At 47.2% G+C, this 27,957-nt stretch overlaps 1 protein-coding gene across 1 annotated transcript; it reads right to left on the reverse strand.

Annotated features, from left to right (window-relative positions):
- Positions 1–3,181: 3,181 nt before the first annotated feature.
- SAP30L (SAP30 like) lies at positions 3,182–17,135 on the reverse strand. Its single transcript, XM_025867176.2, has 4 exons — positions 16,311–17,135; positions 12,308–12,430; positions 10,026–10,124; positions 3,182–8,453 (listed from the first exon to the last, which is right to left on the reverse strand). Exons 1-4 carry the CDS (start codon positions 16,506–16,508, stop codon positions 8,325–8,327), a joined length of 549 nt encoding a protein of 182 aa, XP_025722961.1. The 5' UTR covers positions 16,509–17,135; the 3' UTR covers positions 3,182–8,324.
- Between the last annotated feature and the right edge of the window lie 10,822 nt (positions 17,136–27,957).

Here is a 27,957-nt window from a genome sequence, read left to right on the forward strand (position 1 = left end):
TTAGCGTTGGGCCTGGCACATAGTAAGGCTCAGTGAAGACATTGCGCCACGCTGGGAGGCAGAAGAGAGGATTTGCTTTGGCTCTCCCCCACTGCCCGGTGTTACCTTGTATATGGCTATTTCACGGGGTGTGACAAAACCCACCGAGACGATGGGTGACAGCCCTTTGCCAGTGAAGTGCTGCCCAATTTAAGACTGTCTTATTCTTGTGGCTTTTACCTATTTTCTACAGGTTTGAGGAATATGTCACCTCACGACTAAGCATGTGGAGAAGAATTGCTTTGCAATTTTATAGGTTTGGTGAAAATGATTCATGCCCGTTATCAATGATTTAGACGACACCAAAAAGGCACAAAATAAGACTCCAAATCCCACCATCGAGGAGTAACCATGGCCGCATGTTGGTTGTGGCCTTCTTTGACTTGCTTCCCCTGTGGTGCCCATAGCAGGACAGGGCAGGCTTCAGCTTTTTAATAAACGTCTCTTGACCTCAACCAGACTGAGTGGTTAACAGTGGCGTGCCCCAGCTCTGTCCCTCCCGGCCCACCTCTGACAGTTTCATTAACCCCATTAAATCACGCAGGTGCCTTTACACCTCCTGAGCTTGTTAATCTCCACTCGGCTCTGGTAAGTTAAAAAACCTGGCAGGAAAATTGGATGTACCTTGTTAACCTCCATTAAACCCTATTAAATTTCCTAAGTAGAGTCTTAGTGACTTCTAGGAATCCCTCATTAAAGTTTAGTAAATCCACTTAGTAAATCCACTTTGGGACAAGGCTGACCGGCTCTCCTGCCTCCAAGTGTGGCATTCCTGAGTTCCCTGACATGTCCCTAGGACCAGATGACCCTTGGACCCAATCCCAGGAGTGCCTCTAGCTTTTTGACTCGGGGAAAGTTCCTCCTCTCCATGCCTGCATTTACACCTCTATAAACTGGAGTTAACAACAGTCCCTATTCTATATAATTGTAGTGAGTGTAAATGAGTCAACGCGTGTAAAACCAGCAGTGTGTTGTCTGGTGGGCAGGCTGCACTTGGCAGCTATTCTTGTTTCTAGATGGGAAAGATCCTCATAAACTAAAAAACGGTTAGGTTAATGGAAGATTCAATTGCAGACATTTATAGCGTTGCCTTCCATGCCGGGCAGGGTGCTCGAACTGTGGATTATTTTCTTTCTGGTTTTATCCAGACTGAAGATGATCCATTGCAATGACTCCTCATAATAGTGTCCCTGTGGCTGTGCATGTCCTCGGATTTGTTCAGGCTCTGACACGTCTGAGCTGTTCCAGGTGGAACGCAGCTACTTTCTCTCCCTGGGCCTTGCGGGGTTGTGGTTCCTAAACCGGGATGTGCAGATAAATGCACCAGGTGATTTTGTAAAAATGGTTTCCTGGGCCCCGGGAAGATTGAGGAGTTACTAGGTCTCACTGGGAACTCTGAGCTAGAATTCCCAACGAGGCTGAAGCTGCTGGATTGGGAAACCTCTGGACCAGATTCTTAACTTTATCGAGCTTAAGTCTTACACGGGGGAAATTAAAAAATTCACATTCTTGGAATTCGGCCCCTGGGCTTTCTGTTCTGAGACTCTGGGATGGAGCCCAGGAATTGGCACTGTACACAGCATTCTTAGGGGATTCTGATGCGGGTGGGAGGTGGCAAGTGCCACACTTTCAAAACCGCTGGACTTCAGGTGATCTGGTATTCAATATTCGAAAGGTTTATTTTGAAAAAGGGGTGTCAGGTTCCTAGTGAACCTTCTGTACACGAAGATGTGGGTCCATCCTGCCATCATAACCCATGTCTACAGATGCTCATGGGAGGTCGACTCCAGCAGAGGTCGGCCAGGCTGGGGGAAGCCTGGGGACAGAGCACCTCTCTGAGTTCAGTACGTGTGGGGTTAGAGTGCAGCGGGCAGCCCGACGCTTCTGTGAGAGAGAAACAGAGAGGTGGGCAGAGGGAGGGAGGCAACTGTCACACTCACATGGGGAGACAACATGCTGCAAAACGTAGAACTGCCTTTGCTTTCTGAAGGAAATCACCTCAGGAATCACCTAAACGATGGCATCCTTCAGCAGCAAGCCACCAGGAATCCTGTAGGCTCCCAGGGACAGCCGGGACTCCCCACCCTCGTTGCCCCCCAAAATGCCTCCTGAGAGGCAGCCTCCACACAAGGAAGTGGCCTGGGGGTGAGGGGGGCGGCGAGGGGGAGGAGCTGTGCTGTCCGTTTGGGTGGGCCCTTCAAAATTTTAGAGCTAGCGTGTATTCTCTCTAGTTAACAAAGACAACGAAGACAAACATTCATTGCATTGCTTCCCTTCCATTCTGCTGAGGACAGAAGGGCGCTAAAGGCGCAGACATGAAATGAAAGCCTGGCGTCCGAGGCGCAGCTGGGCAAGGGCCTCACCGCGCCCCCCGCCCCCCCCGTGGCCTCAGGGGCCCCCACCAGAGAAACGCAGTCAGGTAGCCCCATCGTCAGCATGTGACTTGCCTGAGGACTTTGTTAAAACACGGACCTGACTCAGTAGGCAGTTGGCAGGCGAGGGGGGCAGAGGTTCTGCATTTCTAACAAGTGTTCAGATGATGAACCAACTCTAAATAGCAAGCCTCTACTGTATGTGAAGAAACACTAGTCCACATCCTGTGAGAGATGTTTTTGAGACATCTGAACATTAATAATCTAGATAATCTAGACCAGGTCCTTTTGTGAAATTTTGAGCAGTGGCCACACAGGGCTGGCATCCCCACGTGGCGACAACAGGCTGGAGCTGAGGAGCGACTGCCCTCAGGAGGGACCTGTGTTCCCCAGCTGCCCCCCACAGGCATTTCGGCTTGCAGTCCTCCAGCCAGGTTCCTGAGGGTCCATAGAGATGGCTACCTACAGACCCCGAGCAAACTCTTTTTGCTCAGGGTATCTGGGATGTTCTGCAGCATTCAGGCTCCAGCCTCTGGCGGTCAGACACCTCAGTCTCTCTCCACAGGAGTGAGAGAGCAGGAATCAGCCTCGCCACCTAAGCTCACTCGCTGTGCACTGGGATTGGAAGGGGGGAACGTGGGAGCCAGTACTCAGAGCCCGGAGGAAAGACCATCGTCACCGATCGCTGTACGACACAGCCTGGGGCCAAATACGGAAGTGAAAGCATCCGAAGTCCATGTGGACGGTCAAGGAGAACAACAGAATGTGTCTCTCGTTACTCATTCAGATCGTTTATTAAGAGCGAAAGTCGGGCCATCCCATCTGTGTGATATTGCAACATGAAAAGTCACATACATACTAAGGAGACCCCACAGAATTGAGAGCCTTTCAACAGTACAGAGCCATAGATTACAAAATTAAAATACAAATGATCCTCCGAATTTGGCAGGAAACAAGTACAATATGAGGAGGCCTGGAATGGAAGGGCACTTGCTTTTTGATAAGGCAGTTACAAAATGCAACACAAACCCACACGGCGAAAACATTCCGATGGGCATCACGGACAGCAGACACGTACAGCAGGGGTCCCGCACAACCCTCCACCCCTGGTGACGAGGTGCTCATGGAGTGAGAGCAACCAAAGGCTTCGTGGTTTAGGACACAAGCTAGATGAAATAACGGCGTGTAGACATTTCTACCTTAGGAAGAGGTCCCACCGGGCCCCAGACTAAACTCCACCTCAAAACGTCAGATCAACTTTACCCTTCCTCACCTTGAACTTGGAAACGGTCTGTAATGAAATGAAGGGAATAAAAAGGCGCCCCAAAGCACCATGCTTCCCGGGCCATGATCTCGAGTTCACCTGTCCTTCGGTTGAACTGTCGAGCCCAGTAATGGGGACTGGGAGGCCGCGAATCACGGGGCCTCAGAGTGGTGTCTGTCGGACTCAGGGCCGACCGAATGACACAAGCCCAAAGGACCACCTGTAAGGCAGAAGTCTGACCAACAGATCTCAGAGCAAGCCCATTTCATGAGAATTTCCATTCTAGGACAACACTACACCTCCCGCCAGGACTTCTGAACTCTGGTCTTAAATCATCAGCTAATTCTGTTCTCCCCTCATGTTCGTTTGGCAAAACTCAACTGCTTTCCTGATCGTGTCACACAGCCTTGAGTCCAGCAGGTTGGTTCACAGGCCCTGGGAGCCAGGCTGGCCTTGGGGACCTCTCTGCTCAGTGGCAAGGTCGCAAATATCTGAAGGCAGCTTACTCTGAACAGGACTCGAGTCATGTGCAAGTCAGAGTGAGAAGAGCTCTGGACAGGTCAGAAGGACAGGAGGTTAGTCCAGACAGTGTCCCGTGACTCAGACAGGTCGTCCTCAATGTCAGTTTCCTGTCTTCAAAATGAATGATGGGGCAAGAGTAACAAGACTTTCCAGCTTGAAAATATGGCACTTCTTAGACACAGAGACATGTGACGTGCCCCTCCCCCAAGGTCCTAAGCTTTGTTTTCTCCATAAAAACAATGTGTAGAAGTACTTGCAGAAATCTTAAGGTACAAGCTCTCAGCAGCCATGGAGCCCCTAAACTCCACACAGAGCAGTATTTTACAATCTCCTAGCTAAAACTTTTCCTAAGTGACATGAGCATCAGTTTTTGTGGGGCAAGCACAGAACTAGGGCCCCATCCCTTCTTAGGTTATTTTTTTTAATCAGGCTGATAGCATCCCCTCCTCCCTGACCCCCTCCATCAGCTTCCACAAGAACACGGGAGAACCAGGCTGATGGGGTTTCCACAACATCCTTCAACAAGGAACTAAGTGGACCTATACTAAAGGGGAAAGACAGCCAGGACACCAAAATATCTATCTGCTAGCTGCTTCCTTCCAAAAGACAACTGCCGTGCCCCGGGGCAGTGCCAGCAATGAGGGTCCTTGACCAAGATGAACAACTTGTTCCACACGGCCCCTGCTGGGCAGAGACTAAGATGGAAATGACAGAGAACACAGAAAAGCCAGAGGTTTATAGAGATGGAGCAGGCTTCCCCAGGAGGTAGTGAGTTCCCTGACCTCAAAGGTGTTTAAGCCCACACTGCTCAAACCCTTGGTGGGACAGTTGTAGGCAGAATGTCAGCACCTGTGGGGAGACTGGACTGATGACTTAAAGACCCTTTCCCAACTTTTGGATCTCACCATCATAACGACCGAGAGCCTTCAGGTGACTTCCATGAAGCAATTTCTCTGGGATCCATGGTCTGGACAGCCTATTTCAACAGACAAGACCCCTCGAGTAAGTACCCTCTCCTACTTTCTCCCTTCCACCAGGCAGTTGTCCTGCGGGATATTAACCAAAAAGTTCCCACAAAATAAGCAGCTGAAATGCCAAGGTTAGATGCAACATTCCAGCTGCAAACGATTATTGATATCTGTTCTCTGGAAGCCTAGCAGTGAGTATTTAGCTACGACAGGAACTTCTGACAACTTGGTGGCTCTAACACGTAAGTGAAATTCCTTGTCATTTTACAATGCCAATCCTGACGCCTTTGGTTTCAATCTCTCGTGGGATTCGGCTATGAGCTTTTTCCCGTGATGTTGCCAACCTAAGAGTTTGCTGAAATAAGAAGTTTGTCCATTTGTTTTTTTAAAACCCTAAATCGAAGCAACATGAGTGGCAGGATACTGGCATTTCCACGTGACAATCTTCAGGGTATATGAAAGAACCATACCAAGCCGGACCGAGGCAGGAACCGTACTCTTTAAGAAGACAAGGTCAGCTCTGGATTTCCATTCCAGTTTTGCCCAGGAGCACCAAGAGGAGAGAAGGCAATGTTGCAACATTATAGGTGGAGAGAAGCGCAAGAGTCCTTGGCAGGTGTATAAAAATGTAGGCAGCCAAGATGAACACTGCTTTCCCCAAACTCCACTGCTTCAGAGCCATTTCTAACAGGCAGAAGTCTCCTGCCCACAGATGAAGCCTTGGGAAACTGCAGAAGAGGCTAAGGCAAGTGGCTTAGTGGTTTGATGAAAGAACAGATTTCTGCACACAAGAAAATCGTAAGTTCATATAGCTTTGTCCTTTCTCTCATATGACATGTTTTCAAAAGTTGAAAAGATACCCACAGCCTCTATTTTCCAAAAGCACCTCTCTTTTGAGGGAAGGTGGCAGGGTGGACTCAGGTGCGCAGAGCATCTGGCTGAAGGTGAGCGTTTCCCCAGGCTTCACACTGGAACAAAAATATTCTTAGAGACACGGGAACAGATGGATCCCAACACCACAGCTTCTTGTACAGAAATGTACTGTTGTCTCCCTCAACTGGGAAACAGATTTGCTGTTAGAGAAATAGTGACATGACCTACACATCGGCGATTTTCACTTCGTCAGAAAGATACGTTTTCTCAGTAAGAGATGGACATTTCCAGAGAGCAGGTTACCCATGCCTTCACCTGTAGGTGCCATCTGCCCCCCAAACTGTGGCCCGATGAGAACACACTCCCCTTGACAAAGGGGACCTGGTGTTTGATGCCTTCAAGACTTTCTAACTCAGTCTCTCAGGAGAAAAACCTATATAAGCAACAGAACTTTGAGCTTCTTGATGTCTGCACATCAACATCCTTCAGCTATAAGCAGTGAGACAGTCTCTACATACTGAATCTGAATGACTAAAAACACTCAGAGAGCACCTTGATGTGCCATCCACAGCTGGGTGTATTAAAATAAGATCGCCTCATAGCCTAGAATATGTTCTATGTACATTCGTTTATACATATTTAAAAAGGCTGCAATCTGCTAGACATGATTTTTGAACACTGGTGCACGCTTTGCTGCAATGGAACACACTGCAATTTAGTGAGGGGGTGGCCTGTCCCCAATCCACAGACAGCACGGTTCTCTGCCCCGCAGAACCCAGCCTTCAGACACTGCACCGCCCTGCTTAGCGGGGATTGTGTTCGGACTTCTCTGTGCTGATGCTCAGAGTAAGCCATTTACGAGACATTAAAACTCTCTGCCGGGATAGGCCATCCACGGCTCCTTTTATAATTTAAGGCCTAAGAAAGCACTGACAATTAAAACTGAGTAAGAAGATGACACTTTTGACCGCAACATGTGTCACGACGGTCAGAACCCGGAATCCAAGGTCTTTTCTTCCATCCCCTATTCACACCCTTTGTCCCCTAGCGCACGCTTTAGAAAGTTTTGCAAAAGCATACTTTTGGATATAAAGCTTTGTTTTCAAAGGAGACTTTGGCTCTGATATGGTAAGATACAGGAATCTGAGTTTTTGAACTGCAAAAAAAAAAATCAGGTAATTATTCATATTTAAAAAAAATTGTTGTAGCAATCTCCGGCCCCCCTGAGGGAGGTAAACGGCTCACAAAAATGAGTATCAGATGGCACTGACCTTTGTTGCTCAAACCCATGATTTGCTGGTGACCCCAAGCCCACGGAGTCACGGCCAGTCAGACCTTTTATCCCAGAAGTGGACTTCTGAGCAGGAATCACATGATCCTTGGCAGTTTTCTTGGTGGTTGTGAACTAAGGATTAGTATTTCTGAAAACACGAGCCCCAAATCACTAAATATCTCCATTTATCAAAGTATTTATGGCCTAGGAGGATGACTGAAGTCATACTTTATAATTTCACCCCAAAGAGTAAAGCACAGAGTGATGTACAAAGAGCTGCATCTCCTGTGAGGGCCCCTGCATCAGTGTTTCTGGAACCTCTCCGCCAACATAGCTTGGTGCCTGCGACTGCCCTCAAATCCTCTTCTGATGAGAAACCTCCTGTTGGTGCATCAGGATTTCCTCCACATTCTAGAAGTTAAGTGGTGAGCCACAGAAATGGCAAAGGTCTCATTAACTGGAGGTGTGAAGCAGATGCTACCAGGCTGGCAGTCGGCCACCCATACTGAGTGCTTACTGTGTGCCGGGCAGCGGCCAGTGAGGGAGACCACTGTCAAACCGATTTGCTGATCAACGACACAGCCGGCAACAAAGCAGGGCACGACTGTGCCCACCAGACTGGGGTCTACTCGTGCCTCTCTGGTTAGCTGCACCCCACTGCTCTTCCAGGCCTATACCTCACACAAGGCAGAGTGGTCGTACAAGGTGAGTACCAGGATATTTTTTATCCCACATTTCCGGTAGAATTGACTTAATGCGTTGTTGAATGCTGCAATACATCATTTTTAAATCTCTCAGCGATCTTGTTTTTTCAGTCCGGTAGTTGCCTTAAGAGAAAGTCTTTGTATGCACATGCTGAACATGAGAATATAATCCTCCTGACCAAAAAGATTTACAGTATTCATCATTCAAACTTTTTTATTTACAATAAAATTGAACAGTCTTTACGGGCTTACACGTAGATTTCACCTGTGCGTTCAGCATTATACTTCATTCCTTGATGCACTTGATCCTCACTCAAGCTGTTTGCCGCCCTCTGATTTCTGGTCCAGCCGACTCTTGTTACTCTTCACCATGTAAATGAAGTAGGCGAGCGTCTCTTTTTCATTCACAGGTATGTTCCTGAAGTGTCGGCTGACAGTCTGCGTGGGGGAAAACACCAGAGTCCATTAAAGCATCGTATACATCAGGACCACAAATTCTGAACTGTGCAAAAGACGAAGCAGGGGTTAGCTTCCAGAGCTAGGGAGGGGGTTATGATCCCTGCAGAACTCAGTGCTGCAGAACTCAAGACGCCCTTCTCTCCCAGGCGGCTGGGTGACTTGGTTTCAAGGCTTCCAAAAGCAGCGCTTGAACCCACAACATTGACAAGGTGCAGTTCTATTTCAGTGGCAGCTAACTGTCCATCATGGCAGAATATCAAGGGCACCCCCAAGGAGGAGTTAGGTGGGGATGGCTCTGCTTGGCTAGCTGCTACCATCACCAGCTCTCAGGCCCTGGCACCACCGGGCAGAAAAGCGTCTTTTTAAAACTGTGTCAAATGAATAGCCAGTTGGGACAGATATAAGTGTTTGACCCAAGAACTCATCTAAATACTACATAGCTGCCACTTGAAAAACACATCACATTCGAAAAAGAATTCGTCATTTACTGTGTGCTCCTGACATGACACTTGGCTTGGTTTTACAAGTCCTGATAATGCAGGTCTGCCCTTGCCCCACCTCATCCCATCCCTTTCAGCAGGGGAATGCTGCCAAATGGGTGATGTGACCTTAAAGTAGAAAAGAGTTGTGCTCTTCGATCTCTGTTTTATCTAGATGCTGGGGAAGGAAGTTTAAGAAAAAATGATGGATCAGCAAGAAACCCCTAAAGGAAAGACCAAAAACCAACGGGGCTGTCAAACTTTAAGGAAATCTTTGAATGGACTGAGGGAGCTAGGACAGATCAAGAGTCCGAGAACTAGCACCACCGCGTGGTGACCTCTGGATGGTAGCATTCTGTTGTTCTTTTTTCCATCTTCCGTATTTTCAACAATAGGCAGAAAAGCACATTGAGAAAAGAGGGACGAGAGGAAACCCGCACAAATGCCAACAGGACAGAAGTATCAAGCCAGGCTGTCAGTATGTTCAAATAAGGGCCAATAGAGCATTCCTCCCCCTCTGAATTGTACTAAGAGCTCAGGGTAAGAGAAAAATTTCTTGGGTTCTATTCATTATAATAAATACTTCCATTACCAACATCAGAGAAGAAATCAAAGGAAAAACTAAAGAAAAAGAATAGCTCCCACAGAATATGAGCAAAGGTTTTGGGGTGATTAATCTGACACACTGGATGTGCAGGAAGAACCATATTTATATGGAATCTTACAAAACAAGATTCAAACAAATGCACAAACAAAAGCACACTCAGAACTTATAATCAGGAGTCTGGAGATTCAAGGCTCAGTTCTACTACTAATTTGCTGTGTGATTTTAAGCAAGTCTTTTCCTCTCTCAGTGCCATGGTTTCTTTTATAGAAAGAGGGCCTTTCCAGGTCTTACAGGTGTGGGATTCTAGACTGTACGAGAGAAGGAACAGGAAGTTACTTGCAGAACTAGGAAGTTACTTGCAGGGCATTATGATCAACAGACACACGTAGCAGCAGGGAGAACCAAGGTCACCATCAGAAGCACAATGCTGGCTCTCTCTTTTTGCAGTGCAATTTGTCTACCTACTTCTGCTAACTGGGCCTTATTGAAGCCTGGTCTGGTCTGCAATTTGTAGTGTCGTTTATAACGCCGTAGAGTGTTCACCTGCAGCTGGAACAGATCAACCTGGAGAGAAGAGGAGAAACACATTATCCATCACCTGACTAGCCACGGCTCACCGGGAGCACACTTCGTGCCCAGCACTACACTAGGAGGGGCGCGGGGGGAGGGGGGAAGAGGACTACAGAGATGTCTTAGAAATGGTCCATGAGGACTAATAACTGGCTGGGAGAACCAAAAAAAAACCAAACAAAACAGTGGAAAAAGAGTTCTAGCTGGGGAGGGGTGGTCCCAGGAAGCTCACGGAGGCGGTGAAACTTAGAGCTAAGGAGAGCAGGGCTTAGAGAGGCGGCAAGTAACAGGACTAGACTAGGGAATGAGAGAGAAGACCATGAGCACAGAAAGCCAGGAGATGAAGAGACAGACTCGGGTGTCATAGGCAATCACGATGGGTTTAAAAGGTGAGACTGGAGGGTAACATGTCTTGAAAAGCAGAAGGAGCGACCATAGGTGGTAGGGGGGTGATGTTCAGGAAGACGGATCTAGTGGTGGTTTGTAGGGAAGATTGATGGGGGCTGTAGGCAACCGTGCTGTAGCCGTGATCAGAAATGAGATGCTCAAGTTGAGCTTTGGAAGCTGGTGATACCAGAGGGGGACACCAAGCATGGGGAGCAAAGGTAAACCCAGACAGGCATCCTGGAGGAAGACAGGCTTGAGCTTGGTAGCAGACCAGATGGAGGGGCGTGAGATAGGACAGCGGGAGGTACTCCTGTTCCCAGAGTTCTTCCCTAGGCTCAGCCTTCAGGTGTCAGAACCCTGAACAACTCTCCAGAGAAAACTCGAAAGCTACCATGGTGAATGTACAAATCAGCAGGTTAGGTTGGGGTCCCTGCAAATGACTGGATAACAGAGGGAAAGGACCCCCCCTTTTTTTCTAACACAGGAAGAGAGGAAAGCTGCACAGTCATTAAGTATTGAAGGCCCAGAAAGTTGGGCTGCTTTTACCTGCCTCTAAAAGAGATGTTCTTGCTTCAGGCAGGTGGAGAGCACTTAAAAACAAAATGAATGATCAATATGAGGGACCAAAGTCCTTCATTCTTTTCAAAACATTCCTCAAACCCCTTTTTTTTTTTTTTTGTAAAAAGCACTGAAATTGAATACATCCATTTCTTTATGAAATAATAATACCAATGCTGAAGGCAATAGAAAAATACTGTAAACCAATGCCAGAAAAAGGGATACAGGGAGGGGCAGAGGGAAAGGACCATATTTTCAAAGGCTTTCTCCACATCTGCAGAGGCCCGCCTACTCTTTCTATTCCTACGCAGTCATTTCCACTCTGAGTGCTAACAGGCGGTTGCCTTATGAAATATTCACGTGTCAAATAGTCAATGTACATTACAAACGGGTTTTCTTCTGCTGAGTCTTAAGTGAAAACAACTTAGAAAAAAAATCCAATACTCCTTTCTGTAGCCTTGCTCAATAGGCACTGGCACCCTGAAGGTTCAAGAAGCCTAGGTCTCATCGTCCAGGGCAATGGTCCTCAGCAAGGGTTGGTTTTGCCCCCAGAGGACATCCTCTAATGTCTGGAGGCATTTTTTGATGGTCACTACTTTGGTGACTGGCATCTAATGGGCAGAATCCAGGGATGCTGCTAAACATTCAGTGATGCACAGGATAGCCCCCACGACAAAGCAGAGTCAGGGCTGAGAAACCCTGGGCCCGTATAACTGACTTTGGAATGGCTCCTGGGGAACCAGAGCTGGGGAACCAGGGACCAGAGCTGATATGAACTGACAACGTACACCTTCATTCTGCAGATCAGAAAACAGAGGGCCAGTAACTTCCCCCAATCCATACAAGCTCAGTCTCCAACTCTAAAGGCAAAAAGAAGTTTTAAAAAACTTGACATTGTGGTTATATTCAAGAATGTATCAGGGGCTTCCTGAGGAAAGGCAGTAGGGCCTAGTGGAAAGGGCAGTGGCCCAGAGGTCCCGAACTCTATGTGTGACCTCGGGGCTCTGTGCCTGTCTGTAAAACGATGGGGCAGTGAGACCAGCTGATTTCTAAGTTTTCAGCTCTCAGATCCAATATTACCATGATTCTATGATGCACTTTTCAGATAAACCACAGCAAAACAAAGGGGACTAAAATTATTTCTTAATCCAAAAAGCGGACCAGGCCAGAGATAAAGATCACATTAGAATCCATTCTTCCAGCTTTCTCAGGCGGACTTCTTTGACTTTTACCTCAGGAATGTCAGTATCGTGCTCAGGAGAATCTCCGCCATCATCACTTGTCTTCCTCTTCCTTTTATTTCGTACGCTCTGGATGAAATTTTTGTGGAAGTCGCAGATATACAGGTGTCTTACCTGATGGGAAGCAAATTAAAGTGAGACTTGCCAATTCCATGGGAACAGCAACAGGTATCTACCGAACTATGGGGCTTCTCTTCTTTGCCAGGCATTAGAGAGACAGAAGGAAGAACAACATGGAGGCCCTAGTTTCCAGAAGTTTACTGTTGAGGTGAAGAACAAGAAGCCGACAAAGGGACACAAACACTACCATCACACCGGGCAACAGCTTATAAACTAAGTTCCCCCTGAAGGCTAGAGATAATAAATGGCAGGGGTTCAGCCAAGGGAGAGAGGCCTGTGGCTGGGATAGTCAGTGTAGAGGTCCCTGACTAAACAGGAGGATTTATGGGTAGACGGGAAGCATTCCAGATGGGAAGACGAGCCAAGACTTAAGAGTTTCAAATATGGATGACCAAGAGATTCAGGGGTGGGGGCACGAGAACTGCTTAGACTTTCCTTCAGACTAGACAGAGTCCCCCAAGGTTTCTGAAGCAGAGAGTGATGTGACTTACAGGAGTTATGAATTTACAATGGGCTGGAAGGCACTGTCCTGTCCCAGGAAGGAGGAAAGAAGGGACTGTGGTAATGGTAGACAGGACTTCCTATTTTTACACTGACAACAGCTCCTACTGTAGGACGACATCTGAAAAACTTTATTCCTGTGTATCAGAATAATACTCCTTGCATCACCACACATCTGGTCCACAAAGAGAAGTGGGAAGAGATGCAGAAAGTCTCTTTCTCCCAGAAACCACATGAAAGAAGCTGGAGGCTACTGCCGACTTTCTAGTGCGGGCTGGGGGAGCCACTCAAAACCCTAACAGAAACAAAGTGCCTGTGTCAATGACTTGGGGGTCCTGACACTGGAACAGATGGACACAAATGTTCTTGAGAGCCTTCTGAATTTGAATTTATTCCTTAAATTCTTAAAGACAAAACTAAGCTGATAGGAAGCCAGCGTCAATTAATTCAGATCTTTGCATGGAGAAAATAATGAAAACTGCTTTTTAGTCCAATGAAGCAGCACTTCCATGGGGTTGGATTAGTGAGTCCGGAGCACTTTTCAGTTTATACTGTGGCCGCATCTTGCAGACAGCAGGCATTCTCTAAGCGTACTTGTACCAGCACACGCGGTCCCTCCTGTCTGAGAGCAGCTTCGGCCAGCAAAAGCCACCTTTTACATATGGTCACAAATTCAAGTAGCCTTGCCGGCATCCACTCTGCCAAAGGACTTTAGGACACAGCCAGTGTCACCGTCCCAACGAATCCCTCCTAGCTGATGTACAGTGCATCGGACATGCTGCTACCGGGGAAGAAAGCATACTATCCCTCCCTGATGGGAAGCTGGCCCTCCTGTTAGCTAGTTCCACATGCGAACTCTGAGATGAAGCAGCTCCTCAAATTCATAGAGGGACACACTTGGTAGGAGAACAGGTGGAAGAGGTGATTTCCTGAAGCTGTGGCTGGGAGGTTTCAGGTCAGGACACTAGAATAATGGAATTCTGGATGGAAGAGAACTTAGCAATCACCAGTGTAACCCCACTGGCCCCAATCTCATTTTCTACGGAGATAAACAGAAGCCACACAGATGGGGTTATGATCTGGTCAGTCACCCAGGCCTTCTGACCCCTTGTGCATGTCCTTTCCTACCCCAGCATTTTCTTTATACTATTTTCAACTTCCACTTTTCTCCAGAATAAAGCAGAAATATGTCAATTGGAGGAATGTTTGAAAGCATGTTATATATTAATAACTCATAGCGCATGGCCAATGTCTACATGAAATGAGTTTAAGCTGCCTGAGTTGGATTTCTGGTGCTATTATTTAAAAAGGTTCTCTGCTAGGCCCTTTTACAAGATAAATAGTCATTATTTCTCCTTAACCATTTTCAAGTACGTACTGGTTTTCAGAAATTTCAGAGCTCAGTGGCCTTTGGGGGCTACAGGTGGAGGAAGGAGGATGGTAGCAACGGTTCCAGTGTTTTTCTTTTCTGTTTTAACTTTCTGCAACAGCTAAAAATTCCTGTAACATGGCAGTTACTCAGAATTGAATTCCTGCCCAAGCCTGTGAGAATGAGGTAGAATCCCGTTCAGAAATGATTCTGCGCCACCACCTTGAAACATACTGAGTGATCCCACCTTGAGACACTCCTCCTCCAGAAGCACTATGTTTGGGGAACTCCAGGGCGAGCGAGGCTCCTGCTGCCTCTCTTGTAGACAGTGTGTGTGAAACCACCAACACAGCTCAGCACAGGTTCTCCAGCGGGGTCACTGGGTAAATGGTGCCCCAGTGGCAGCGACACAATTGTTCACATGTCATGGCATCCAAGGCTTTAAAAGAACTGGAAATTCCTTCCCTCCTTTCTTTTTTTTTTTTAAGGACAGGAAAATATTATAAGCTGCTCAAGTAAAGGCTCCCAACCACCTACATGAAAGGTAGGCAGTGTTTCCAAGAGGAGGAATTCACTGCTGTGTTAGAATTAGGCATTTCGTTTCAACACGTGTCCTAATCTGGACCTTAGTGTCTAGCCAGTTGTTTGCTCTCTGATGAATTCTTTTCATTCATTCGTTGATAGAGATTTGTAGTAAGAAAGCCATTAACTCACCCCCAGCCATTTTAAAAAACAGCATCTTTCAAGAGTGGCAAAGGTACTGCAATTGTTAACGTAAAAAAATAAATAAAAAAATTGGGGGTGGGAGGGAGGAGCCTGGAAGAACAGGTGGGAAGACTTTATTTATTAGGACTTCATCAAAGCTTATGCATGGGGCTTGGAAGTCAGTCAGATAATGGGTTTAAGAAATTAACCAGCCTCTTAGTCACTGTGTGACTTTGGCTCTGTCACTTCTTATCTCTGGGCCTCAGTTTCAACTGTAAGATCCAAAGTAGAAAAGTGCATGTCCTTTCAGTTTAACAAGCAATCTCTAATTTCCCCCAACAGTGGAATTTTGGTCCTAAAAGAGAATGGATGTTAACCACCTGAGCTTTTAGCAGTTCTACCTGAATATTAAATACCCCCTTAACTCATTTCCAATTCCTAATCACAAGGCAGCCACTTAAGGCTTGCAGCAACAGATGTCAAACTAAAAAGTTCTTAATTGGTTGACAATAGGCACATCCTTAGAATTGTTAACTAGAAGTGGTGAAATATAACAGGAAAAGTTTTACTATAATTAGGCACAAAACACAGGGCTATTCTATTCAAATTTAAAGCCCCCTCCCCAAGCCTTTCTACAGAAGCTACCCCTAAGAAAATTGATTTTCTTCCTCCCCGTCCCCTGGGTTGCAAAGAGCCTCCTCCCAAGACCTGGCCTTGGCCTTATTTCTGCCACATCCTTCAAAATCCCATTTCCCCACAGCTGCATGCGAAGCAGCGAACTCGGTGACCCTCTGCAGAAGCCCAGAAGCCGAGGCCGCGGCAGGGGTGGTGGGGGGTGGGAAGTAACTGCCACCTTTCCTTTTCTGAAGGAATAACGGGGTTCCGAGAAGGAGAGAAAAGTTGAAGAAGAGCCGGGTCCCTTCATCACCCTCTCCCCAACACTTGCTTCTTCGTGGACCAACAGAATCAACCCAGGTCTCCGGGCCCCAATATCTAAACCAATACAACAAGCCCTAAACTGTTGTCAAATCTTCCCAGGCAGGAAAGGTCCTCGGAAGCCCCCCTCCTCCCGCCCCCAACCTCCCGGATTTGGTCAGAATCCCAGTGCGAGCCTGTCTGCGCTGAAGCGGCCTTTGAAATCCCGAGTGCAACTCCCCAGTTTGCAGAGAAAGGGCGGCGAGGCCCAGGGCAGGGAGGGCCCCGGGGTCCGGCCCGCAGCCGAGGACAGCGGCCGGAGGGCGGCGGCGCGCGGGGACCCAAAGGGGGCAGGGGAAGGGGCGGGGGCGGGGGCGGACTCACGCTCTTGTCGATGTCCAGCTTGAGTTTCTTCTGCGAGATGCTCTTCTGGACCCTCTTGCTGAAGGAGGCGTTGCCCGCGGGCCGGACGCAGCGCTCGCCGTCCTCGATGAGGCAGCAGCTCTGGCCGTAGCCCGGGGCGGCGGCGGGGGCGGCGGGGGGCCCTTCGCGGCTGTCCTCCTCCGTGCTAAAGCCGTTCATCTCCCCGCCCCGGGCCGGCCCCTCTGCGGGAGGATCCCCTGTAGGCCACTCCGCGGCCGCGCGCCCCGCGGGGCAGGTCGCCGAGGCCCCCGCACCCGAGGGTCCCGGAGTCCGTCCCCAGACCAGGCGCTGCCCTGCCCCAAGCCCGGGAGGCCCGGCTCCGCTCCGCCGCGCTCCGGCTCCTTCGGCCCCCGGCTCCGCGCGTTTGGAAAGCCCTTTCCTCCCCGCTCGAGGCCCCGGGGTTGGCTCCCGCGGCTCGCAGGGCCCCGCCGGGGGTCACCCGGAGGCGCCTTCTGCCGGGGGCCCAGAACCGTTACCCTTCGGCGGGGGCGTCCGGGAGGGCGTCCCAGGAAGCAGCCGCTCCCCGGGGACTCCGGGCCCGGCTTGCCAGGGGGTTTCGAGGGCCCCCGCCGGCTCCCGCCTTCTTTCGGCTGCGGGGCAAACTCGCCGCCGGGCAGCTCTCCCGGGGTGGCGCGGCCTCCCCGCGCGGGGCCCGGCCTCGAACCCGCGGCGCCCGGGCGCGGGGGCGCGTCAGGCTCGCCCCACCCCTGCAGCCGCTCGGCTGCGCCCCGAGTCCCGTGGCAGCCCCTGGGCCGCCCGGCCGCCGCCCGCCCAACGCTCCGCACCACAACAGTTCGCTCCCCCGCCCTCCGCGGGACAGCGGAAGTCCCGCCTCCGCACGGCCATTGGCCGCGTTCGCTCTCTGGGCGGGGTCGTTGCCGCCGCTGGCGTGCCCCATTGGGGGCCTCCGCCGCCAGTCCCCGGCGCCTGGCTACTTCCTGGACTCTGCTGGGATGGGTTCAAAGTAGAGAAAGTGGAAGAGGGAAGAGTTACCAGGGTGCGGGCGGGGAACGGGGCTGCACACTCTTCAGGCTGGGGGAGGGTTGGTGAGCAGGGGCCTGGCTGGACCGAGGGCCAGACTCCGGGAACAGAGGAGCACATTCGGGGGCGTACAGAAGTACAGACGTGGGCGGGGGTGCGGAGAGACAAACGTAGGGAGGGGTATTTGAGGGGGGAACCTTTCGGGGATAGAAGTTCTGTCATGAGAAGGGCAGACAGGATAAAACCGAAGAACCAGGGCCAGAGGACCTGTAGACCGGTGGGAGGTAGGGTGGTTGAAATAGGACAGAAAGCCAGACAAGGCGGGAAAGACTGAGGGACAACCCGGTACAGATACGTGGAAAGACGTGCAGAGGAGATGATGAGGGTCTGATGGCGGGTATTGCGAGGTAGTCGGATGCTTGAGGGTGGCGGAGACCTCAGACTGTGGAGACTGGGACTGGCTTGGTCGGCGCGGAAAGAGAAGGAGAGGGAGGAAGAAGACCCCTGGGGGCTTGGGTGACCCCTCGGCTGGGAAAAATCGGAAGTCAATATAAGGTCTGGCGGGTGGACTCGGTGAACCCCGGGGAAGAGGAGAGGCTGCGGAGGACGCGGAGAAAAGGTTGGGGGTGGAGGATCAAGGGCCAATCTCGGCATGGGGAAGGACTTGCCGTGTCTTGAGCCCTCCCTGGAGCTCTGGAAGCTGTAGCTTCTGTTGCTTTAAGCCTCCCGGTGTATCTGCGAGGTGACGGTGACCTACCAACTCCCTGAGCTTGGGGTTCGGCGCCAGGGCATCACACACACACACACCTAGAAAGGCCTTAGGGAAATCTAGTCTAGCACCCCTAGTCAGGCCACCGCTGGGTAGCTTGGTGATAAAGGAGGGCCTTTGGCCCGTAGGGACTAGCCCAGGGTCATTCTGTCATACAATCATTTACGGATGGGTAGTATTGACGGGGGTAGGGGCTTGGGGGTAGGGTCAGGTGGGGAGGGGGCGCGGATGGCGAAGGTTAGGTGTGCACGTGTACCTGTTAGGTAGTACTAGCTGGCTTGGCATTGAAGAGGCTTCTGGTTTGTGTCCTGATGAAAAAGGGAATGCTACCGGTTCCCATGTTTAGAAGAAGATGCCCTGTGATCTTAAATTTTCTTCAGTGACCTTAAACGTATGTGTACCCTCTAGCCTAGTAATTTCACATGTGGGACAGCCATTTCAGGAAATTGGCCTACCAGAGAAAATATTAAACAACGATGTTCATTGTAGGATTATTTATAATAGAAAACGAACCTCAAGTTCCACAAGAGAAGTGGTTAAGTAAACATCTTCAGAATGAGATATTTTGTGATGTTTTCCACATTTAAGGTAGTTTCAACAGCAATGTAAATTTTTTCTATATATAATATTCATCATTGACTCTTCAACAAAGAATTGATGATAAGTTGGAGAAGTGCTCTATTCATGTTAAGTTAAAAATGCAGGATATAAAATTGCATATGGGATATGATGTGTGTACATTTAAGTTAAAAAACGAAAAAGCAAGTATTTGTGCATAAAATATACACCAAAGTACTAATAGTAATTATTCCTGGGTAGTGGAACTATGGTTGATATTTTTCTCCTTTTGGTCTACTTTGCATTTTCCCCAATAAGCATTTATTGCTTTTATAGTAGGCAAAATAGAATGAAAATTAATGGAAAAAAAAGGCACAGTTTAATAGAATTCCTCACTCAGAGTTCATGCATTCGGGATAAATTATTGAGCATATTATGTACACTCATTTCAGGGCTGGCCGCAGGAGAAGGATAAAACATAATCTTTGTCCTAAAAGAGAATATCTTCTAGTAGGGGAGCTCAGATACATAAGCAAAAAACAGTTGGGTATGTGTACAAGTCAGTGTGTGATGTTGGTTCCAAAGTTGACTGGTACGGATGAGAGCTCTACATTTCCCACATATGTTTATTGCCCTTAGATACTTTTTTCAAAACACCGCTTGCATCCAGCGCCAGGCTACTACAATACACACAGCTTCCTTAGCTCCAGCTTCCCCGCCCCAGTAGAGGAGGATGGGTGCCTTTTCCTCGGGTGCTCTATCTCAGCACCCGGGGTATTGGCTGCTCCTTATCTGCTATTCCTGTATTCTGTAGAGTTCTCTTTACTCCTTTACTATGGTTCCCCTGTTATAATTAATAACTTTATATTAATTTTCCTCTGTTCAAATTGCTGTGTGGTTTCTCTTCTAATTGGACCCAGACTGATAACCCCAGCCTCCGTGTAATTTTTTGAGGAGGGGGGACATATGCTTTTAACTACCCTTTATATACAATCCTATAGTCTTTCTTCCAGGAATATTTGATCGTAAGTTCTCCCCCCATGTTATTATGTAGTTCAGTTCCAAATAGCAGTATTTGGAAAAAAAATTCTGATTCCTTTGGGAGTAAATCCGTTAATATTCATTACTTCCAGAAAGGAAATATAAATAAATATTCAGATAATGAAGAAATGAATACCGAGAGGCGCTTCTGTGATCCTTGCCTTGCTTTGTGTAGGATTTGAGATTCTTTGAAACGGCCAAGAGAATCTGCTTTGCTACATTTATAACTTTATAGGTAATTAATTTACAACAGCTGCTTAAGTGCTTAGACAGATCTTGCTTTTTAGATTTGTAAGTCTGCCCTGTTGGGCATTTAAAGTGTTTGAGAAAATCAGGCATGTTAAATTTGTAGTCTGAAATGTCTAAGGAAATTTGGTTAATTAAAGCTGTAAGTCTGTTAAATGTTTAAGGAGGATTGAATGTACTAAACTTAAGAATTAATTCAACAGTAATCAAAGAACAAGTGAAAGTGATTGTTCTTATCTTTACATGAAAAATCACTAGATTTATAATGTAATAACAAGATTTGTAAATTGAACATAAAACCTTTAATAAAAGCTAGGTTTTATAAGGGGCAACTTGAGTCTGTAATTGTAACATTCTTTTCCATGCCCGAATCTACCTCTAGATATTTAAAATTGCGGGTAGATTACCCCCAACTTTACAGTTCTAGCTGAGGTTTCTCCTCTGAGCTGTAGAAAGCAGCATTCAGTTCTTTGCTTGGATGCTCCAGAGGCATCGCAGACCTAGATGTTCAAGTTAGAAACTTCTCTGATACCCTAATCCATCAACTGTGCCGCCTGTACCCCCTTGTTTCTCCCTTCCTTTCACCCCACTCAAAGCCCACCCATCATCGAGGCACTTTCTTCTCCTTCCAATGGATATTTAGATTCGGTCCCCTTTGCCTCATGTCCTATGGCCAGCGGCAGCGCCCGCTCAGGCCCCCATCATCTTGTGCCTGCAGTGCATCACTGGCCTCTGAGCTGGTCCCTAAACACTCTTTCCTGATGTAGCCTCCATACAAACCAGACCGTGCTCCACCCTTCTTAAGGCCCCTCACCAGCTTTCCAGTGCATTCTGACAGTGCCTGCTGCCATCTCTTGGCTCTGTTCCCATGCCTCAGCTCTGTTATTCTGCCTTAAGTTCCTCAAATAAGCCACACTCCTCCCTACCCCGAGGTCTTTGCATTCGCGGTTCCCTCCACCTGGAATGCTGTTCTGCCTGCTCCTCCTCACCCACAGCAGGCTCCATCCTTCAAGTCTTAGTTTATCTTTTTTTTTTTTTTGAGAGAGAGAGAGAGAGAGAGAGAGAGAGAGAGGGAATTTTAAGTAGGCTCAGTCCGGAACCTGATGCGGGGCTCGATCTCATAACCCTGAGATCATGACCAGAGCTAAAATCAAGAGTTGCATGCTTAACCGATGGAGCCACTAAAGTGCTCCCTTTAAGTCTAATTTAAATGTCACCTCTGCAGAGAGTCTTCCCTGATTAAAAGGATTTTTTCCCCCATTGTCCATTGCTATTCTCCATTCAGTGTCTTTTCTTATTAGCACTCATCACAATGTGCAATTGTCCCCGTTTCAATATAAGCTCCATGAAGGCAAGGAGCATGTCTGTCCTGCTTGTTGTAGCTCCAGTGCATCTAACACTAATTCTCCAATTCTGGTGGCTAACAAGAGTAGGACTCAGTAAGCATTTTTTCAATAAATCACTTTATTTTTTAAAAAAAGATTTTGTTTATTTATTTGACAGAGAGAGCGAGCACAAGCAGGGAGAGGGGCAGAGGGAGAGGGAGAAGCAGACTCCCCACTGAGCTGGGTGCCTGACACAGGGCTCAATCCCAGGACCCTGGGATCATGACGTGAACCGAAGGCAGCCACTTAATGGACTGAACCACCCAGGGGCCCCAAGGACAGTCATTTAAATGGAATAGATGTAGCTTTATGAAAACCCCACAACATTGTCCTTGTCTTCCTCATCTCGCTGAGGACCTATGAAAGCTTGCCCTGGCTCTGGCTCTGGTCTGCAGCCTGGCACTTGACAGACATTGCTGTTGGCCAATGGTAGCTATTGGTGCAGTGGGTGAGAGCAAAGGTCCTGGCTGGAATTCCAGCTCTGCCCCTTCATTGGCTGTAGGACCGTGGACAACATACATGAACTAGATGAGTCTCCGTTTTCTTCGTCTGTAAAATGGGATGATAAAAGTACTTCTCTGATGGGGCGATTGTGAGGATCACATGTGATATTGTAAAGCACTTGGCACAGTGTCTCGCACACAGTAAAGGTTCATCCATTACATGCTGACACCCCTAAGCTTCCCATTGTACCCAAGTTCAGATTGCTGCCTGTTAGGGAAGGAGACATCGTCTTGCAGGATGGCAAGTGGCTCAGTTTCCGCACAGGCAGTCTCCATATCCATCAGCGTAGCAATGATTGGGAAAGTACTTGATTATTTTATTGCATCTTTTTTAAAAATTTTATTTTATTATGTTATGTTAATCACCATACATTACATCATTAGTTTTAGATGTGGTGTTCCATGATTCATTGTTTGCGTATAACACCCAGTGCTCCACGCAGTACGTGCCCTCCTTAATACCCATCACCAGGCTAAACCATCCCCCCACCCCCTCCCCTCTAAGAACCCTCAGTTTGTTTCCTGGAGTCCATAGTCTCTCATGGTTCGTCTCCCCCTCCGACTTCCCCCCTTCATTTTTCCCTTCCTACTATCTTCTTTTTCTTTTTTAACATATAATGTATTATTTGTTTCAGAGGTATTTTATTGCATCTTAACCTCATCTTAAAAAATTCTGTGAATAGAAAAATGAAAGTACCAATAGTAGTGATAAGAAGTATGTATCAAGAAAGTGAAGAGACAACTGACAGAATGGGAGAAAATGTTTGCAAAGATAAGGGACTTGTATTCAGAATATATAATGAACTCCTATAATTCAAGAATAAAAAAGACAAATAAATCAATTAAAAAGTGGGTAAAGGGGTTTCGGTTTGTTTGTGTTTAAGCACCAGAGTCCACTAAAGCATTTTATTTCCAAGTATGTATTACATCCCTAAAATTCCAGGATTTTCCTTCCTGTGTGCTTTCGTCTTGCTTCTTCATGGTCCATGATGCCCGCTGAGGTTGTCAGTACAATGAAACCAAACTGGCAGGTCAGGAACAGATTATTCTGCCATTTTTCTAGATCTTTGAGTTGTACATCAAATCTGGGGCTGATCACTCCACACTTGTTTAACCTGTCTGAGCGGTTCACAGTTCTCCCAGCTCTGTGATCGTCAATGATTTTTTTTTAAGATTTTATTTGTTTATTTGACAGAGACACAGCGAGAGAGGGAACACAAGCAGGGGGCGTGGGGGAGGAAGAAGCAGTCTTCCCACTGAATAGGAAGCCTGATGCGGGGCTTGATCCCAGGACCCCGAGATCATGACCTGAGCTGAAGGTAGACGCTTAACTACTGAGCCACCCAGGTGCCCTGATCATCAATGATTTCTAATTCACCAATGTAACCATGCTTCTTCATCACAGAAACTGGATGGTGACCTTGGTGAATGGCCTAATAAGAACCTGGTATTTGCCCCTTTTTTTGGAATTGTTAATGCTCTTGAGAGCATCTGCCAGGACATTCACGTGTATCATTATGGTAGCACGGAAAGCTGGTGGAAAGGGGTGGAGATTTTGAATAGACATTTCTCCAAAGAAGATATACAGATGGCCAAAAAGCACATGAAAAGATGCTCAACATCACTAATCATTAGGGAAATGTAAAGCAAAATCACAATGAGATATTACTTCACACCTACTAGGATAGCTATAGTACATAAGACAGATAATAGCAAGTATTGCTGAGGATGTGGAGAAGTTGAAACCTGCGTACCACTGGTAGGAATGCAAAAATGGTGCATCCATCTTCGAAAAACAGTTTACCATTCTAACTGGTGTAAGGTGGTATCTCAATGTGGTTTTGATTTGAATTTTCCTGATGGCTAATGATGATGAACATTTTTTCATGTGTCTGTTAGCCATTTGTGTGTCTTCTTTGGAGAAGTGTCTGTTCATGTCTTCTGCCCATTTTTTGACTTATTTGTTTTTTGGGTGTTGAGTTTGAGAAGTTCATTATAGATCTTGGATATCAGCCCTTTATCTGTAGTGTTATTTGCAAATATCTTCTCCCATTCCATGGGTTGCTTCTTTGTTTTGTTCACTGTTTCCTTTGCTGTGCAGAAGCTTTTTATCTTGATGAAGTCCCAAAAGTTAATTTTCACTTTTGTTTCCCTTGCCTTTGGAGATGTGTCTTGAAAGAAGTTGCTGTGGCTGATGTTGAAGAGGTTAATGCCTATGTTCTCCTCTAGGACTTTGATGGATTCCTGTCTCACCTTTAGGTCTTTCGTCTATTTAGAGTATATCTTTGTGTATGGTGTAAGCGAATGGTCGTTTCATTCTTCTGTATATAGCTGTCCAATTTTCCCAGCACCATTTATTGAACAAGGCAAGAAACAACAAATGTTGGAGAGGTTGTGGAGAAAGGGGAACCCTTTTACACTGTTGGTGGGAATGCAAGGTGGTACAGCCACTTTGGAAAACACTGTGGATGTTCCTCAGAAAGTTAAAAATAGAGCTACCCTATGACCCAGCAATTGCACTACTGGGTATTTACCCCAAAGACACAGATGTAGTGAAAAGAAGGGCCACATGTTTCCCAATGTTCATAGCAGCAATGTCCATAAGAGCCAAACTGTGGAAAGAGCTGAGATACCCTTCAACAGATGAATGGATAAAGAAGATGTGGTTCATGTATATAACGGAATATTACTCGGCCATCAGAAAGGAAAAATACCCAACTTTTACATCAACATGGATGGAACCGGAGGAGATGATGCTAAGTGAAATAAGTCAAGCAGAGAAAGTCAATGATCATATGGTTTCACTTACTTGTGGAACATGAGGAATAGCATGGAGGACATTAGGAGAAGGAAGGGAAAAAATGAAGGGGGGGAAATTGGAGGGAGAGATGAACCATGAGAGACTATGGACTCTGGGAAACAAACTGAGGGTTTCAGAGGGGAGGGGGTTGGGGGAATGGGTTAGCCCGGTGATGGGTATTAAGGAGGGCACGAACTGCATGGAGCACTGGGTGTTATATGCAACACTACATGGAACACTACATCAAAAACTAATGAGGTTCTGTATGGTGACTAATAAAAAAAAAAAACAGTTTAGCAGTTCCTCAAAGGGTTAAAGGTAGACTTACATATGACCCAGCCATTCTACTTTTAGGTAGCTACCCAAGAGAGATGAAAACATAGGTCCACACAAAAACTTGTACCTGAATGCTTATGCAGCATTTTTCATAATAGCTGAAAGGTGGAAACAACTTTAACGTCTTTCAACTGATGAATGGATAAACAAAACGTAGTATTTCCGGATACATTATTATTCTGCAATAAAAAGGAATGAAGGACTGACACATGCTACAGTACAGATGAATCTTGAAAATATTATGCTAAGTGAAAGCCTGACATGAAAGGCCACATAAGCATGATTCCATTCATGGGAAATATCCAGAAAAGACAAATCCATAGAGATCAGCGGTTACCAATGGCTAAGGGATTGGGCAGTTGGGGTGGGAAGTGACTGCTAATGGCTATGGGGTTTCTTTTTTGGGGGAAAAATATTCTGGAATTTGGGGCATTTGGGTGGCTCAGTCGTTTGGGTGACCAACTCTTGGTTTTGGATCAGATCATGATCTCACGGGTTGTGAGATGGGACTCTGCACTCAGCGGGGAGTCTGCTTGAAGATTCTCTCCCTCTGCCCCTCCCCCCACCTACATGGGGCGGCTGGGTGGCTCAGTTGTTAAACGTCTGCCTTTGGCTCAGGTCATGATCCCGGGATCCTGGGATCGAGCCCCATATGGGGCTCCCTGCTCAGCGGGGAGTCTGCTTCTCCCTCTCCCACTCCCCCTGCTTGTGTTCCCTCTCTTGCTGTCTGTCTCTGTCAAATAAATAAATAAAATCTTAAAAAAATATTTATTTATTTATTTGAGAGAGAGAGCACCATGCACGTGAGCACAGGAGGGCAGAGGGGCAGAAGGAAAGGGAAGGAGAGAATCCCAAGCAGACTCCTCACCTAGCATAGAGCCCAGCGTGGGTCTCCATCTCATAACCCTGAGATCATGACTTGAGCTGAAAGGAAGAGTTAGATGCTCAACCAACTGAGCCACCCAGGCGCCCCAAGCATTTTTTTTTTTTAAGTAAGCTCTAGGCCTATTGTGGGGCTTGAACTCATGACCCTGAGATCAAGAGTCACATGTTCCACTGGCTGAGCCAGCCAGGCACCCCCTTACGCATATTTTTTGATTAGTGAAGAAAAATAATCAAATTGGGGATATAGTAGGAAAAGCAGGAACTATATCATGAAAGATTGTGTCCAAAAATGCAGGTGTAATTGCAACTGATATACCCTTTTTATTCCCTAGGAACAAATGTGCCCTGTTGACAGTATAAATTTTTTGTTTGACTTTTTACTTTCGACGTTAGTCACATTTTCAGAAACCAATTATGTATGGAAGTGGGGGTGTATGTGCCTTCATGGGACGGCAGAAGATCCCTTTGCCCTCTCTGATTCTCCTTCCTTTAATGCTAGATTACCAAGCAAACTTCTCCTAAGGAATAATTCAGCCGATACTAGGAGGTTGCACATAATTACTTGGGTTCCTGGGTGTTTGGGTCACTGGGTCTAATGCCCATAAAAAAATGAACAACTTTTGATTCATATATCAGTCTTTTGTGAGTTCAGTCAGGAAAAGTAAGCCCCAGAAAGCTGCTTAGTTTTGGCCTTAACTAAATATGTAGCTAATGGTGACATAAGTAGTAAGGGTTATTAGTCAGTGTCACAAAACGAAAATTTCTCTCCTTTTTTTAAAAATATTTATTTGAGAGAGAGAGCGAGAGCGCCCACAAGCAAGGGGGAGGGGCAGAGGAAGAGGGAGAAGCAGGCTCCTCACTGAGCAGGGAGCCTGACTCAGGGCTGGATTCCAGGCCTCAGTTCATGACCTGAACCGAAGGCAGACCCTTAACCAACTGCGCCACCTAGGCGCCTCAGATCCTGATTTTGTATTTGCAAATGTACCTATTCACCAAAATACATTTGTAATCTCAAAGCCAATACTCAAGGCACCTCTGAGGTCACTTGCAGACATGTGCATGTGTGGAGTGGAGAAGAATTTGAGTCACTCAATATGCACGTTCCCAGCGGAGGTCGATTTAGTGCTCATGCTTTAAATAATTATCCTTTTCGTGGGCTATGTAGTGTCACCTTTTACATATTTTTGTGCTTTTTTTGGTGATTGTGGTTGAAAATGCCCCCAGGCATAGTGCTGAGGTGCTGTATAGTGTTCCTAAGCGCTAAGATGTGCCTACGGAGAACGTATGTGTATTAGATAAGTTTCATTGAGGCATTAGTTCTAGTGTTGGCCCTGAGTTCGATATTGACAAATTAATGACCTATATTAAATAAGGTGTCTTTAAACAGAAATGCACATGTGCATTTCTGTTTGTTGTGTGAAAATGTTGTGAGCGGAGGCTCGCAGGAGCTCACCCGTGTACTTGCCCTAGGGGTGTGGTTTAATATTTGCTAATTCAGTGTTCGCGGTGACACGATAGAACATAACTACTATGAACAATGGGAATGGACTGTATATCAGGATAAGTGCCATCAAGGAGGCTACAGAGGTGCTCAGCATGATGGAGAATGATGTGTGTGGGAGGTCTATTCTTGACAGGGTGGGCTGGAAGTTTCTTGGGGGAGAAGACAGCTAAGCTAGGACTCCAAGTCTGGAAAGAGGCTGCCAAGTGGACAGAGAACACTCCAAGTGGAGGGACCAGCAGGGGTCTGGAGGTGAGAAGGACTTGGCCTGTGGGGACCTGAGCCCTGTCGGGGAGGTGATGGAGAAGCAGGCAGGGGCAAGTCTGGAAGGACTGTTAGGACCTGGCTAAGAAGTTTCTGTTTTATCCTAGAGGCCTGAGGTAAAGTTACAAGCAGTGCAGCAGTAATCAGGCGTCACTGGGCCCTAATTTGTTCTCATCACTAGGCTAAAGAGGTCACCGATTTTCCCTTACTCACCTCTGTGTTTCCAGGGCTGAGGACAGAGCTGGGGCCAACTACTGTGGCACAGAGCGTGGACTGCCAGGGGCCCACAGTATATATTTCCATATGCATTTGTCATCTGAATGACCAAGCCCTGGGATT

This window comes from Callorhinus ursinus, unplaced genomic scaffold (genome assembly GCF_003265705.2).
Source record: "Callorhinus ursinus isolate GAN/ISIS: 27379988/994484 unplaced genomic scaffold, GSC_fseal_2.0 scaffold3, whole genome shotgun sequence".
Lineage (NCBI taxonomy): Eukaryota > Metazoa > Chordata > Mammalia > Carnivora > Otariidae > Callorhinus > Callorhinus ursinus.

Bases quoted from the DNA above. Each gene is read 5' to 3' on its own strand.
- SAP30L (XM_025867176.2), bottom strand. From the start codon at position 16,508: ATGAACGGCTTTAGCACGGAGGAGGACAGCCGCGAAGGGCCCCCCGCC. The intron at 12,431-16,310 runs GTGAGTCCGCCC...GCTTCCCATCAG, and splicing joins AGCTGGACATCGACAAGAGC to GTAAGACACCTGTATATCTG. The intron at 8,454-10,025 runs GTAGGTAGACAA...TCCCCCACGCAG, and splicing joins ATAAGGCCCAGTTAGCAGAA to ACTGTCAGCCGACACTTCAG.